At 35.4% G+C, this 14529-nt stretch overlaps 1 protein-coding gene across 5 annotated transcripts in view; it reads right to left on the bottom strand.

Annotated features, from left to right (window-relative positions):
• Positions 1-14529, bottom strand: part of PRMT8 (protein arginine methyltransferase 8) — a 47212-nt gene that overhangs the window by 19841 nt on the left and 12842 nt on the right. For all 5 annotated transcript variants that reach the window (XM_052701694.1, XM_052701695.1, XM_052701697.1 and 2 more), the window contains exons 3-8: positions 13770-13833; positions 9810-9952; positions 9316-9403; positions 5663-5778; positions 2658-2808; positions 30-151 (exon numbers count right to left, since the gene is read on the bottom strand). In XM_052701694.1, coding sequence (XP_052557654.1) covers positions 30-151; positions 2658-2808; positions 5663-5778; positions 9316-9403; positions 9810-9952; positions 13770-13833 — 684 coding nt within the window. The remainder of the gene's footprint in view (positions 1-29; positions 152-2657; positions 2809-5662; positions 5779-9315; positions 9404-9809; positions 9953-13769; positions 13834-14529) is intronic.

Here is a 14529-nt window from a genome sequence, read left to right as displayed (position 1 = left end):
TGGAATTAGAAGCAGTGATGCTGACTTACCACATTTTTTGCGTTTGGTTTCATGGATATTGTCCCATAGATTTCTTCTCCTCGTCTCACAGTTAAATAGTCTTCTAAGTAGAAGACAGTTTGCTTCCAGTGAGTATAGGGAGCATCAGGTGCTAGAAAACATACATGGGCTTTATTTAAAGAAATTTGGTCTTTGTCCTTAATTCAAATTAAGACTTTCAAACAAATGAAAAAGGGCCTATAATACTTTTAACTCATATACAGTATTAATAGTTGAGCTTAAGGACAATCATAGCAACTATGATTCTACTGACTGATAGTGGGTTTTCATCCAAGTTTTACTGGAATGTGTTAGATGTGATTACAGACAGCAAGAGGGATTCCAAGAAGAATGTTAGTGAGCATGACAGGCACTTTCTGTATGCATTCCTATTAACTTAAACACATTCAAGTTGGGGAAGTCTTCATCACTAAGTTATTTGAATGTCAGAAGTATAGATTAATTCAAAATCAGAAAATCACAAAGAATTGTGCATGAAATGTTAACCACAGAAGAATCTTTGATTCACCATGCTGAAAGAGTACAAAACAGAGATTTTTCAGGAGAACATGTCTGGGGAAAAGGCATTTGAACCTGTTTGTTTTTTATTTTTTTCAAACATCATATGCTATGGATGATTGACAGAAATGGATACCAGCCTAAGTGAATTCCTAATCTCTCTTAGTAGAACCACTTTGATGCCCTTTAAATTTAGAACAAAACGATAAATTTTGCCAAGTGCTAGTCTTAGTTAAATCTGGGGTTCCTTTGCACAAGTATTTTAATTAATTAATTCTATTAGAATTGAATGCTTGCTTTGGTTTGTCTTCATTTTCTGTTTGTCTTCAGGACCAAGCACACGCTATTCAACTATTTTGTATTCAGGTTTTTTTCCCCAAAAAATTCTGTTGCTGCTCTTTGTATTTGGAAGAGAAAAAAATACTATAAATCCTGAGGATGGCAGCACACACTTTGCAATCATTCTTCAAAACTTCTGGTATTATCCTACTTGATGTTTAGAAAATGCTTGCCTTTTCAAGTTAAGGAGACCTAAAACGGATTATCCGAAATTCAGAACTCTCACCTGTTCTTAGAATACTACAGTGCAGAAATTAAGTTAATGTCAGAGAGAGATGACAATGCTAAATCATCATCAAGTTTAATAAAAAGAAGAACCGGTAACTACTGTTTGTTGTTCTCATCATTAAAGCAATTGCAAGATTTTTACGTTTCTTGTGACACTGGTTTACTCACTCTGGCACAGGACTGGAATTATTCCAATTATTCCTTTAAGTATCTGCTCACCTAGGGAAGTTAGGGCTTCATGTATGGATTGACTGAGCCAATTTACATAAGCAGTATGTGTGTGGTTATGTTATTGAAAAACTGATAATTTTGTTCTAGATTCTGAGTCAAGTAAGAAACTTTTGTTGAGTTTCGGATTTCATGGAAGCTGGGACCCAGAGCTGCTATTTCTTACTGAGGCAACAATCTCTTGTTCCTTGTTTCCCACAAGAAATGTGATATAGGATTAAGATACTGTAAGAGATTATTATTTTACATCATTGTCTCAAAGCTTGTTGGAGACACAGATGAACAAGTCCAGGCAAGTCCTAGGCAGGGGTTGAGAAATCCTTTGTCTGAAGGACGCAGCTGGACAAGGCCAGGGGCAACGAGAGCGAGATAAGCTGCAGCTTAATGGCCGTGAAGCCGTCTTTTGTGTGGGCTTATCTCGAGGAAGATGGCCATCTCAGGGGATACTCACATGACTCTTGCTCAAGCACCCAGGGATGTCACATAGGCAGAAAAAGGAGGATAAAATGGGGACCTACAATCAGGAGGTTTAGATTTTCTGGCAACAGATTCCTCATGAGGAAGAGGTTTCTGCCATGAGAAGCCTCACGACCTGCCACTCTCCCTCCTGGACTTGCTCTGCACACTGCCACAATGCTGAAGAAGAACAAAGGTGTCTGCCTTCAGATTCCTCACTATGGAATTCCTGCATGCTGACGGACTTTCCTGGGCCTGCTACCTGAGTTGTGCTGCTTCCTCCCGGATTGGCTCTGCGACTGTCTCTTGCTACCTGCTTGCTGCCCAAGGCCGGCCACTCTGCTGCTCTCCCCCCACCCCCTGGTGCTTTTGCCTTGGACCTTCGTCGTGCAACGGGACCGCTGCTGGATCCTGGTGGTGGCTGTCCCCGCTTTACACAATTCTTGTTTCTTTCCTATCTTTTCTATTGCCCTCCTTCCCTGTCTGCCTGATTAGAATTTATAATAAACTGGTTGGGCTAACATATGAACTGTTGTTTCTTAATCTCACGCCAGATATACAGATATTAAAAGAACCTCATCTCCCTCCTATAAACTGGAGCAAGACTATAACTGCTGATGAGCACGAACTCCAGGATTATAGTTCTTTCTGAGCTGTAAGATTGGTAGCTATGTGAAATACTGCCACTGCTTTTGCAGAATTTCTACAATTGTCCTTTCTCTATCCTGATCACTTCCTTCAAGGATGATAGTTTTTATCACTGAAATGAAAACTTTTTGTTACAGTAAACCCTCATGTACCATCTGACCAGCAGTACTGACAAACAGTTTGAAATAGAAATGGATTACCTGTAGAAAATCCCATCTTTTTGTGGCACTTTGTAAATTCAATATTAAAGTAGGTGACCAATGCATGAATGTAATCATTACGCTGAATTTGGAGGCAGAATGCTGAAGTAAATGCCAGTTCTTCAGTCTTCACTGTATAAATATCTACTTCCTGTTTTGAAGAGAATGAAGTAACTCTTTAGATTCAGATGTCTGTGACTAAGGTAACTGTTAAGGTGATGTACTTAAGCATTTTATTTAATGATCAACAACCAAGATAACTAGCGATCATTTATGCTGTAAGAAATTCATGGTACAATTGAATATATTAAATCAGCAAATGATCCAGCTACCTGACTGAGCTGATTCTATGATAAGAGAGGCCAGTCATAGAAGAGAGTGTGCCCTTTGGAATGGGAGGGAGGAATGACGGGTGCTGGAGAAAACTAAGGTAAAATGATACTTTGATAAATATAGGTTCGATGGATGCTGAAATGGAGATACGTAACCCAGTTTTAAGATCTTTCCTCTCTGGTACAGTCAGCGTAAGACGGTAGGGTTTTTTATTATTATTATTATTATTATTATTATTATTATTTTAAAGTAAAAACAAACTTCTGATTTGTTTGCACTTTTCTGGGAGGGATATTCTGTGACTATGTTGTGTTAAGCAGTGAAAACATTTGAGTCATTTGAGGAGACTGGTTTTTGCTGGTAACTTTTCTAATCTTGTGTCAGACAAAGGTTTCTAATTAGCAGGCAGAGAGATATTACCCTTCAACTATACAAAAGCAGATTCTGTAAACTGTTTGGAGCAAAGATGAGTCTACAAGATTGCTTATTTCTATTGATATTTAAATCACGCTTTTCAAGGCTTAAACTTTTTTTTTTTTTAATTGATCTGATTTTCCCAGCTAGGTATTTATTTAGGTTTTATCAGGGATGCTTCCAAGATTGATACTGATTGATAGGTGTAAGATTGATAGGTATATTACTAAGTCATATATATATATAGAAATATTATCAATTATTTTCCATAGCATTGGAATGTCTTTCCTATCAATTTACTTTTTGATATTCTTGTAAGTATCTCAAGCTTCACTATCTTTGTCAGGGCATAATTAGCAGGAGATCTCAAAATACTTTGATTTCTGTTATTAGGAAAATCAGTTTCAACAACAAAATTATCCATGCTATCCATAAATATTTTGTAGGCAGAAATCCAGGATTCCTCTACTGCATCAATGTAAACTGTGAATCATATCATTGATTTCACCAGCATTACTTCAGACTTACACTTCAGGAATGGAGAGCGGAGATTAGAATGTCCATGCAGAATAGAGGGATCTTACTTATACTTTATAACCTAAGAGAACCGTGTACAAATAAGCGTTAAAAGCACAACCATATTTCAGTTCCTGGACTCTGTGACTCTCTCTACATTTCATATCTTTCTGATAAACTGAAAACTTATGGTGAGATGATCTGTGCAAGTTATTGGTTTGGTCTATCTGTCTATTTGAAACATTCAAAAATAATCTGAATATAATGAAAATGATTCTAGTACATTTCTATGTAACCATGACTCGCTACATTTTTTTTGTCTGAAAAGTGGATTATTTTTTTTTTTTAATCCTGTGTGCAGTGAACCAATTCCTAGGCAGTCAGGAGAGAGATTTCTTTTTTTATTTAGGCGTAAGTGCCAGCAGAAGCACAATAATGCAAGTTTCTTCATTATGTTTTACATTAGATTCCCAAATATTCCACCTATCCAATACAGAAAAAACATCTACTACCTACATATTCAAATACTTTAAATGTTTCAGAAACATTAAGTTCTGGGTAAAATTGTTTCACTTTTGAAGGGTATTCTAAGAACAGAAACCTGCTTTTTACATTTATTTTTTTATTAGTATGCAGGATATTAAACTTTGCAGGGGGTTAATTAGCTTATTTTTGAGCCTGGCCTGATCCTGGTTTTGCTGATCCTCTTATTCTGTCAAGTATATGTTTATATGTTCTACTGAAGTACACAGTTCATTGAACATTACTAACAGTTCAGGGGGTAAAGGCTTAGAATAAAGTAAGTAGAAGAGTTGTGATTTACCACATTTCATTTTAAATAACTTAATGGAAAAAGGATTGAATAATGATTATAGTTAACCAGAGAATGAAAAGGAACTGAGTCTTTGCGGTGAATGAGCAAACTTCTGCTTCATTGACCTGATTCCATTGCTCCTATTGAAACAGAAATCTTTATTCATGTGAGTAGTCCCACATCTCGAGGATTCCTGCACGTGAGAGGAATTTTAGAGCTTTCACATGTTCCTGTAGCTACAGACTTCTAACCTGGTTTTGTGACCATTCTGTCTTTTATGTACAAGAGGGTAGAAGTCAATCTCTGTCCGCAAGACTTGGTACTGGGAGAGAACAGCAACATTCTGGATAAGCCTAAGAATTAGGAATATTCACAAAAATTAGGTTCCAATTCTGATTTCATTGTCTGGAATAAACTAGAGTTACTTCATCAGAACCAAGCAATTCATAAACTACAAACAGAAATAATTTACTCTTTCTCAGCAGCTTGCCGTTGGTAATTTTCAGCCTCTGTTTACAAGAAGGTAAGGCAACTAGAATTCATATTTAATACATCATGTCTCTATCCAGTATTTGCACATTATAATTCGAAGAGTTTAAGTTACAGTTTGACAACCGTTTATAGAAGTAGTCCAATGAGTGGAGTTACAAGGAGCGTCTCACTTTGAGGCATTCCATAATATGTACTGCTTAGTTTAGCTGACAGCTGAGCATGTGCAACATACCAATTTACTCTATTTTTAAACTAATTTGAACTAATTTTAAAATTTCTAAAAATTTGTCTTACTGTGATAGTATTCTACGGTGATGGCTTGTCTGGCTAGTTAGAAGCGTACGAAGATATTAGTAAAGCAAAAGCAGCAGGTTTCCAAAGAATCCTACAGTTAGATGTAAACATTCGTAGTTAGATGAATTTGGAATTACCAAACCTTTATTAAACAGGCATTGGTCACCACTTGCTTTGGATCTACTATGTCCACCAAAGGCTCCTTCATGGCAACATCCCTAATACAGGTCATGTCAAAGCCGTACACATTCTCCCACCCTGTCAATGCAAATGGATGTGTTAGAAACCAGCAGTAATATAAATATTTTTTGCTTCTCAAGCATATTTCCTTTGAAAGTATTTCTATGATTAGCTGATTTTGTTCTCATTAACTCTTTGCTGAGGTGCCACAATTGTCCATGTCATTGCTGCTATTTTATGGATAATGCAGTTGTGGCAAAATAAACATTGATGTACATCTTTTATCAAGTGGCCTGTGTTTTTGGATGCCCCCACCCTAAACTCTGTTACGAGACTTGATGATTGTTCAGAGTTCTAGATATTTGGGAGTGTTGCTCAAAATTATATAACGTGTCAGACCGAGGCCTAGAAATGTATTCTATCCTTTCATATTCATCTGGGATTTTTTTAGGTTGCTATTCAGTCACCTGGTTTTACATATGCTCTTTAAGAAGCAAATTAGTGACAGAAGTAGAATTTCATGTGTGTTTCAGCATTTGGGAGATTCAAGATCTAATCTGCATTGACATCATGGCAAAAAGCAAAGTATCCTTCCTCTAAACTATTTTAAATCCATGCTGATCTCCAGCATTTAAACTTGCTGAGTGTTTTTGGTTTTTTTCCTTGAATTAATAGTAACTTAGGGAAAAGTAAACTGGCTCTACGTTTAAGATTGATTCACAAAATAAAAACTTCAAAAAACATGAAATATTCTTATCACGTGAATCAGGTTTAATTCAGCAGTCTATTTGAAAGTCTAAAAACAACGTTGTAAGCGTCACTGGGCATTACAGCCTGTGTTGAGTAGAAGGCTGGCTAGAAAAATTCAGTGAATATATAACAATTATACTATTTGGACAAGTGTAAAATACATTGGTGTTTTTTTGTTTGTTTGTTTGTTTGTTTGTTTTTTCAATTATTTCTTCCTCCCCGGAACTGTGGTACTGGTGTTCCAAGTAGGTTATGACCGAAAGAACTTCAGATTCTATTTTGAGAAGCCAGTTGTTTTTATATGATTAGTCAGACCTAGGAAAATCATCATCACCTAGGAAACATTGAGGAAAAAATTCTTTTGGTGTATTTCAGCCTACATGAAATGTCATTGAGTGCATGCTACAGTCTATGTTAGAAACCTGTCAAAGGAGTAAGGAGATAAAAGCTAAGAAAAGATATTTTACAATTTGCAGGAAATAAGACTAATTGACTATAGTAGTCCTCTGTGGTATTACAAGTTTGAGACATCAGATGTTTTTTAGAAGTCTTATATTTTATTACTTCATTTGCTGGCTTTTGAAGGTACTTTGAAAAGTTCAGCCCTCAAGCTCACATGAAGGCAAGATTTTCTCCCCCATCTTAAGAGAGAAAAAAGAGGAAAAAGAGGAAATGTAAGAAGATACGATCAAGGAGTTACAAATTGAAAAGAGGCAAGATGGCAGTGCAGCTATGAGTGAGATGGAAATAACTAAGAAGTTACAGAGTGAACACTGGAGGTATAAAAAGTGAGGGAAATCAGGTGAAATCAGAAAAGAAAGTGTCTTAAAGAAAAACAACATTTTAGAAGAGAAAATAAAACCTGAAGATTTTCAAAGTATAAAAAAAGAAGAGTTAAATCCTGAGATAAGAACAAAACTCAAAGCCTAGAAAGGAAGGAGTTTGAAAGAAAGGAGTTTGACAATAAAGGAGTTTTTAGCCCAAAATGTCTTTGAATCTTTTTCAGAATGGGTGCCACACGCATCTGAATCTGTAAATTTTGTAATGAATTTAACTGTTAAGGTCACCACAAGAGAAGAGAATAACCTGGGAAATGCTTGAGGAGTTGATACAATTTTACCTGGCACTTACAGAAACATTTTTTTCACTGTCTTACTGCACTCGAGTTGCTTTTGACCCGTGATGACCCATATGCATTGCAGTTCTATGTATTGAAACTGAATTTGATTTTTTCTGAGAGGAATTTTAGAGGAAAAGGAGGAAGTGGAATTAGGCATTTTCATCTGTAGATGGACTGGACCAACAAATTTTGCTGAAACTTCTGTGTATATCTTTAATTAACAAAGCTGCTTAGGAATTTTTGTGGTTCCCCCTTCCCCCCTTCCCCTGCCTTCTAAAACAAAAAATGCGTGTAAGTGAAATTGACAAACTCTCAGAAGTAAATAAATAAGAGTCGAAAAGAAAAAAATAAAGTGGGGGAAAAAAAAAAAAAAAGCAATGTAGAATTTGTTTCTTTCATCAAAACTATTATGACCAAATAAATCCAGGACTTGGGAGATCTGGGGGATTATAAATTGGACGTGAACTAGGATTATGACACAGCAGTGATAAAAGTGAAGCACTCAGATATGAAGTATTTCCAGGAAAACTGTGTTTGAGGTGACAAGAGACAGTGGATGCAATTCCAGAATGGAAAATTCTGGCTGAATGTTCATAAACATGTTTACTCTTGAAGGTACTTTAGCGTTAACACAACAGCTTAGAGAAAATAAGGAATCCCTATCTCTGAACTCTGCTGGATTGGGTTCTGTATGACCCGATTTAATTTTGAAATTTAGTGTGCATTGAGTAGGAGGTTGAAGAAGATAACCTCTACAGGTCAATTAAAGCACAAGTTATTCAATGAAACCTAAGGCAAAAAAATTAAATGTAAATGCCAGGTTAATTTTATGCATCCATGAAGCAAAAGCAAAAAACCTTTGGTCTTTTTCACATTAAATGGAAAATTATGATCCTTATTTTTTATTTAAAAATGCTAATATGAAGTGCTTTAAAAAGTGTTACATGTTTTTTCTCCCTGACAATTTATTAGTGAAATGTAATTTTGACACTTATTTCTTAATCTTTACAGTTCAAATGCATCAAGTTAATTTTTTCTGTTGTTATTTTTATTAAAAACAAAACAGACAACAAAAATAGCACCCAAATGACAAGAATTCTCTTTTTCGTAGTGTTCACTACGAAGTGCTTTATGATTTTAAATAAAAGGGGGCAGATTCATCTTAGATGTTAAGAGGAAATTCCTTACTGTGACTGTGATGAGGCACTGAAAGATGTTGCCCAGAGAAATTGTACTTATAGGTGCCTCTTTCCTGGAAGTGTTAAAGGCTAAGTTGGATGAGTTTTTAAGCAGTGTGATGTAGAGTAAGCATCGCTTAGCATGGCAGGGAGTTCAAACTAGATGATATTTAAGGTTCCTTCAAACTCAGACCATTCTGTGATTCTAATTTTAATGAAGGGATATTTAATTTTTTAAAATTTTAATGTGGGATATTTACAAAATCAACAATGAAACTAAATCTCCTAAAATACACATTTTAAAATAGATTTAGAGCTATTAATAAAGCTGTAAACATTGTATCATTCATGTGTATGTCCTTTGCAGACTTTAAATTATTGAAAATTTACTTAATTTTTCATCAGACTAGAATTTTTGTTTTTGTTTGTATTGGAATTCTGCCTGGCTAGTATGAATTCTTGGCTTTTGCAAAATGTTGTTGGTAAGGAGATTACAGAAGGCAAATGTAAGTCAAATATTTTAGGTAAATAACAGGAGAAAATGGTTATCCTTAGGCATGTACTCACAGTGAATTTTGAAGTCCTTGTATTGTCTGTCTTCAATTGCTACCACGTACAAAGCAGCTCGGTCTGGAAACATTAGCCCTCCTGGTTTCTGTTGATGAATTGTGGGGAAATGGATCTCGTAATCTATTCACCTGACAAAGACATCACATTTTGAACTGCACATAAACAAAAAACAGACAAGCATCTCTTGCATGCCTTTTCTGTTTTACTTCAGATTGTCACATCAGCTTTAATCTCAGCAAATCTTGCATCCTGTAGCAATGCTATTATAGAATGCCTATATGAATTTCAGCGGCAGTCAATCAAAACCAAATCTCCTTTACTGAGAATTTTTGGTTTTTGTTTTGTTTTCTTTTCTTTTCCATTAAAGCCTACAAAATTGTATTGGAGATGTAACTGTCTTTTGTTATGAGAACAGTAGGAGAAGGAAGGCTTGTAGTCTGAAAAGAAGTGTTGACTGTTTCAGAGAGGAGCATAAAATGCAGGGCACCTACCAGCCATTTATCTCGTGCGAAGATGACTGTGTTTAACATTGACTCATAGAAAAGACAATAACCCATCCACTCGCTGATAATGATGTCTACTTTATCCACAGGTAATTCAACTTCTTCCACTTTACCTTTAAATATTGTGATTACTGAAAAAAAGAATCCAAAGAAATACGTTTCACGTAATAAAACACCTGACTTCCTTGCTAGTGAAAGTCAGGTTGACTTTTTCAATATCATTCTCTTCTTGACCGCCTGCAGATTAGGAATGATCTCACAGGACTCAGATAACCTTTACGTTATTTTAAAGTTTTCTTCAGTAAGCATCACTTTTAGCATAAATGGAAAAAAACACCGCCACACTAATAGAGCACATATATAAAAACAAAAAGAAGAAAGATCTTACTCTGTTTACTTGCATGATCTCGTTTTTCATGCCCTAATAAATTTCGTTTTCTAGATTATTAACAAAGTAGTGCAAATAATCCACTTAAAATATTTAAACGTTCTTGTAGAATTACACATCTGATCTCATTATTGAGATATTAGAGATTAATGGAGCTAAAATGTAATTCTCATCTGCTTTTCAAGTACTATTCTGACTTTACAGTGAGAAAACTGAGACAGCGTGTGAATCATGGGAAGTTGACTCAGTTGAGAAAGTCAAATCCAGCCTGACTGTATGCGAACAAGGAAAGTTGTACCAACACAGTTCTGTCATGAAAAAATATTTGTTAAGTAAATACTAAAAATTAAGTACTAGTCCATATCCAGTTGTAACAAACAATTTCCTGTTGGGATCATCACACTATTCTCCAATCATTCTTGAATGTTTTTCATGTATCTTCTATTTTCTAACACAGGCTAAATTCTTTAGAAAAATATTTTTTAGCTTGGGTTTGTCTGCTATTCTTTGTTGCAGGGGGCAAAGTCTAGTGGTTTTGTGTTTTGTAAGTTTGTTACCTTGAGAAGGCAACAGATGCGCTTTAAATTCTGGAAGACTAGGGAAAATTTTACTTTCATATAATAATGGACTGCATAACTGTATAACTCTTAGTATCCGGCAATTGTTATTGGTGGTAAGCTTTCTTGTTGAAAGTGGTCAACATTTAGTGTGGGGAGAAGTAAAGTACCTTTATTTAGCTGTAACTAGGTAAGCTGTTCAGCAATTTTAGAACTTAGCCCAGGAAAAATGAGGTTCTATTCTTCCAAAATACATGCAGTATTAGTCATACTCTAACCAGATATGGCTACTATATTTTCACAATAAGCAAAAACAGATTGGCCTTCTATGAAGTTTGCAAGTTCTCATTCAAACAGATAACATAAAGTGTCAACTAGTTAGAGGACCCAGCCTGGATGAGAATACAGTTTCCTCCTCATTTTCATTTGTTAAACTCCTTCCTTTTGCAGTTTTTGCAGGTCAATAGTTAATTGGTTAATATGTTACAGACTCTTTGTGTTTATATGCTCCTGCCATGAATTGAATTCTCTTTAGTTCACTTTTTTTTCCTGAGAACGTTCACTGCCTCCACTATTTTGGCATGAATATTAGGGCTGTTAACAGCTGCCAGTGTGACACATCTGCAGACTTTGAAGCCATATGTTTATACAAAAAACAGCCAAAGCATGAATAGTTCCTCCCACCTCCCTTTACTTTGATGAAACATCGTTAGGCACCATCTGAGAACAAACTGTGCTGTCCCCAGCTGTATTACATCAGTACATCAGTACATCAGGAAAAATTGCCATAAGCAATAAGATCCTTTGACTCAGTACCTGCTCACATTAAATTAAATGTATGTCAGTGTAAACTGTAAATCAGCCAGTCTCCTGCCACAGCAGAGCAGTCTCATTTTTCTAGGATTTTTTCCTATTTAAATGAGAATTTCTCCCTGGAAAAAGTATGGAGAAGACTAACCTCTGGATCACACTGGATCCTTCTTGGAGCCATTCGAACTCACCAGGTAGTGAAATGAATCTGACAGTGGGCCTACTAGATGACAGTGCTAGAACAAGGTAATCCAGAAATAAAGAGTAGGAAGGAAAGGAAAAGAGATGGGGGACTTCTTCCCTTCAGTAGAGATGACCTTAGATGTTCCTCATTATCATGCAGCCTTACAACTTTGAACTATATAGAAGGAGTAACTTCAGCAAAGAGAGATTCTTTTTTTTTTTTAATAGTAGTTTCAGTCTGACTAACAAATACAATGATTCTTGGGATGTAGACATCCAGACCACAGAGAATCAAGCCAAATTATTCATAAGGGAGAACTACAGAGTCACTAATGATATTAGGTCTGCATCTATTACCAGATCTCAGGTGTATCTGTCTGTAAACTGAAACATTATTCACTTATGCTTTTCACATGAAGGAAGTCTATGTTGGTCTTCAGAAATAAGTCTTAAAATTCTTAAGTATTCTTAAATAGTCTTAAGTCAAAGACAAAAGTGTGGAGGAGATCTGAAAAGTCAACTGTACTGTAGGTTAGATTTTCTAACATTCCACTGGTTTTCATAATGGACGCACCCTAGCCTCTTGGTCCAAGCATCAAGAAACTTTGGTTTTTTTTTTTTTTTTTTTTTTTTTTCCCAAAACTGATTATTTTAATATATGCACAATTACTGTGGAAATTAAGCAAAACAGGATTGTTTTATGAACATATATGTTCATGTGTATATAAAGGCCAATTCTTTCTAGATATTGACAATTCTATCTGAATTCTATCTGAATTTAAAACTCTCACTGTTAAATTCTGAAACTAACAAGTTACTCTGTTATAGTGTCCCTTAACATGCAATTTCTGGTGTTGGAAATCCGAACAAATACAAATGAATTTATGGTAGGCTAGTGTGAAACTAGTTTCACTAGTTTCACTAGCTAGTGAAACATTGTAAAATGTCTTTCTAGGAACCCATCTGCTCTGCACTAAGGGTGTGGGCTAAGCAAGCTGTGTTGTTGACATTGCTTCGATGCCTTCTCCATCTAGTGGAGGAGAGCATTTTCTGGTGCTTTACTTCCTTCTTTTTGTGAAGTAGCAGCCAAATACACTGGCTGCCTATTATAATCCATGTTACTGTTCTTTCTGATTATTTTTGCTGCATTTTTTTTTTCTTTCCCAGCTTTATTTGAACAAACATATATGTATGAGAAACTCTCTTCACAAACATCTACCATTGTTTAGATGCTGCCAGTGACAGCAATAAAAATTAAGGCAGAAAACTAGTCCTGAATTTGTGCTTGCACAACACCAGAACAGGCACAGCTAAGAGAAAAGGAAAATGTTACAATCCAACTAATGTGATCAGTGTCGCTCTGCAGCAAATTCAACCTGTCTAAAAAGAGCACCTTTAAAAAACTGTTTCACGGCCTCAGTTAAAAAAGCCTGATTTCTTCAGGTTACAAAAAGAGATATTTTGTGCTGTGATTTGGAGGACTGAAAACAAGGACTAGAACTAGCTGGATTTTTTTGATTATTTGTTTAGTTTTTGATAGGTTGGGGAGATGTTTATATATATATATATATGTATATATATTTAAATTGAAGTATTTCCACATTCTTGGAAATTTTACAGTTTCTGTTCAGAGAGAAAAGTTCTCAGTGATACTGCTATTCTGGCAATTAAATATTTTGATTGGTAGAACTGAAATGGCAGAATTCATTTGAAAGAGGAATTTTGTTGCTTGTTCAGCTCTACTATGTGACCTTCTTACTGCTTTGCTAAATAAAACTGCCATCTATCACTTCTGTTGTCTATGAGCCTGGAAGTAAGGGTAGAAGTAATTCCCCTTGTGAGGAGTTGCTCTAGTCTCTACAATGAGCACTTGTTTTAATTTTGTGATTATACAACTGAATAATGCAAAATTATAATTTACATACAGACCGCACAATATAAATTAACTAGGAAAATTAAAAAGCACTTTTATTTCTCCTGAAAAAAAAAATATTTTGTAATATGCCTTACTGTTGTCCAAGTGGTTGGCCTTGATAATTTTTTCAGAGTAGTCAGATATACTTGAACATTCAATCTAGAAAAAAAGAAGAAAAGAGGAAGGGTAATTAGACGTTACTGTTATCAGATGCATGAATATATACAAAATCTACTGAAATCAGCAGAGCCTGTGCAGAACATTCAGTGACTGTTGAAGAGTAAATCAAACCTGTGTGTTCAATATCTTGAACAATTCTATCTTAATATTTAAACTGAAGTCTGTGCATAAGTTAAACTGGCTCACACAGAAAAGACTGTTTCTAAAATTGTTAAAATGTAGAAAAAAAGAGATCCTAACTACAAGTTTACTTAATATATAATCATAATGTATAATTTATTTTCACTACCTCAGATATCACCCTTCATTCAGAAACATCTCGTGAAGGGAATGATGGTACATTTCCTCATACATTTTAAAATAAAATAGCTTTGTGAGTAATGTTAAAATTCAAACCATGGAAATAGGGTCTGTTTCCAAAACAACTGCTTTTAATTGTTAAATTCTATCCCAATGCATGCTATTAAAAAAGAATAAAGGAATTTTACACAGAAGTCATTGAAATAAGATTATTTATAAATCATCCGTATCTACTTTTCCTATGACCAATGTAGTGGAAATGCTAAGTCGTGGCTGGAAACAGTGATTGAGCACATGGTAAGAGGGCAGGGGCAACCCAAGAGAACATGCAATGGACCTGAGTGACTAGAACAGGTGGAGCGAGGCTCCATCCCT

The sequence above is a fragment of the Tympanuchus pallidicinctus genome, unplaced genomic scaffold (genome assembly GCF_026119805.1).
Source record: "Tympanuchus pallidicinctus isolate F22 unplaced genomic scaffold, pur_lepc_1.0 scaffold40, whole genome shotgun sequence".
NCBI classification, from domain to species: Eukaryota; Metazoa; Chordata; class Aves; order Galliformes; family Phasianidae; genus Tympanuchus; species Tympanuchus pallidicinctus.
The sequence above is the reverse complement of the archived record's forward strand: the minus strand, read 5'-3'. Positions and strand labels throughout refer to the sequence as shown.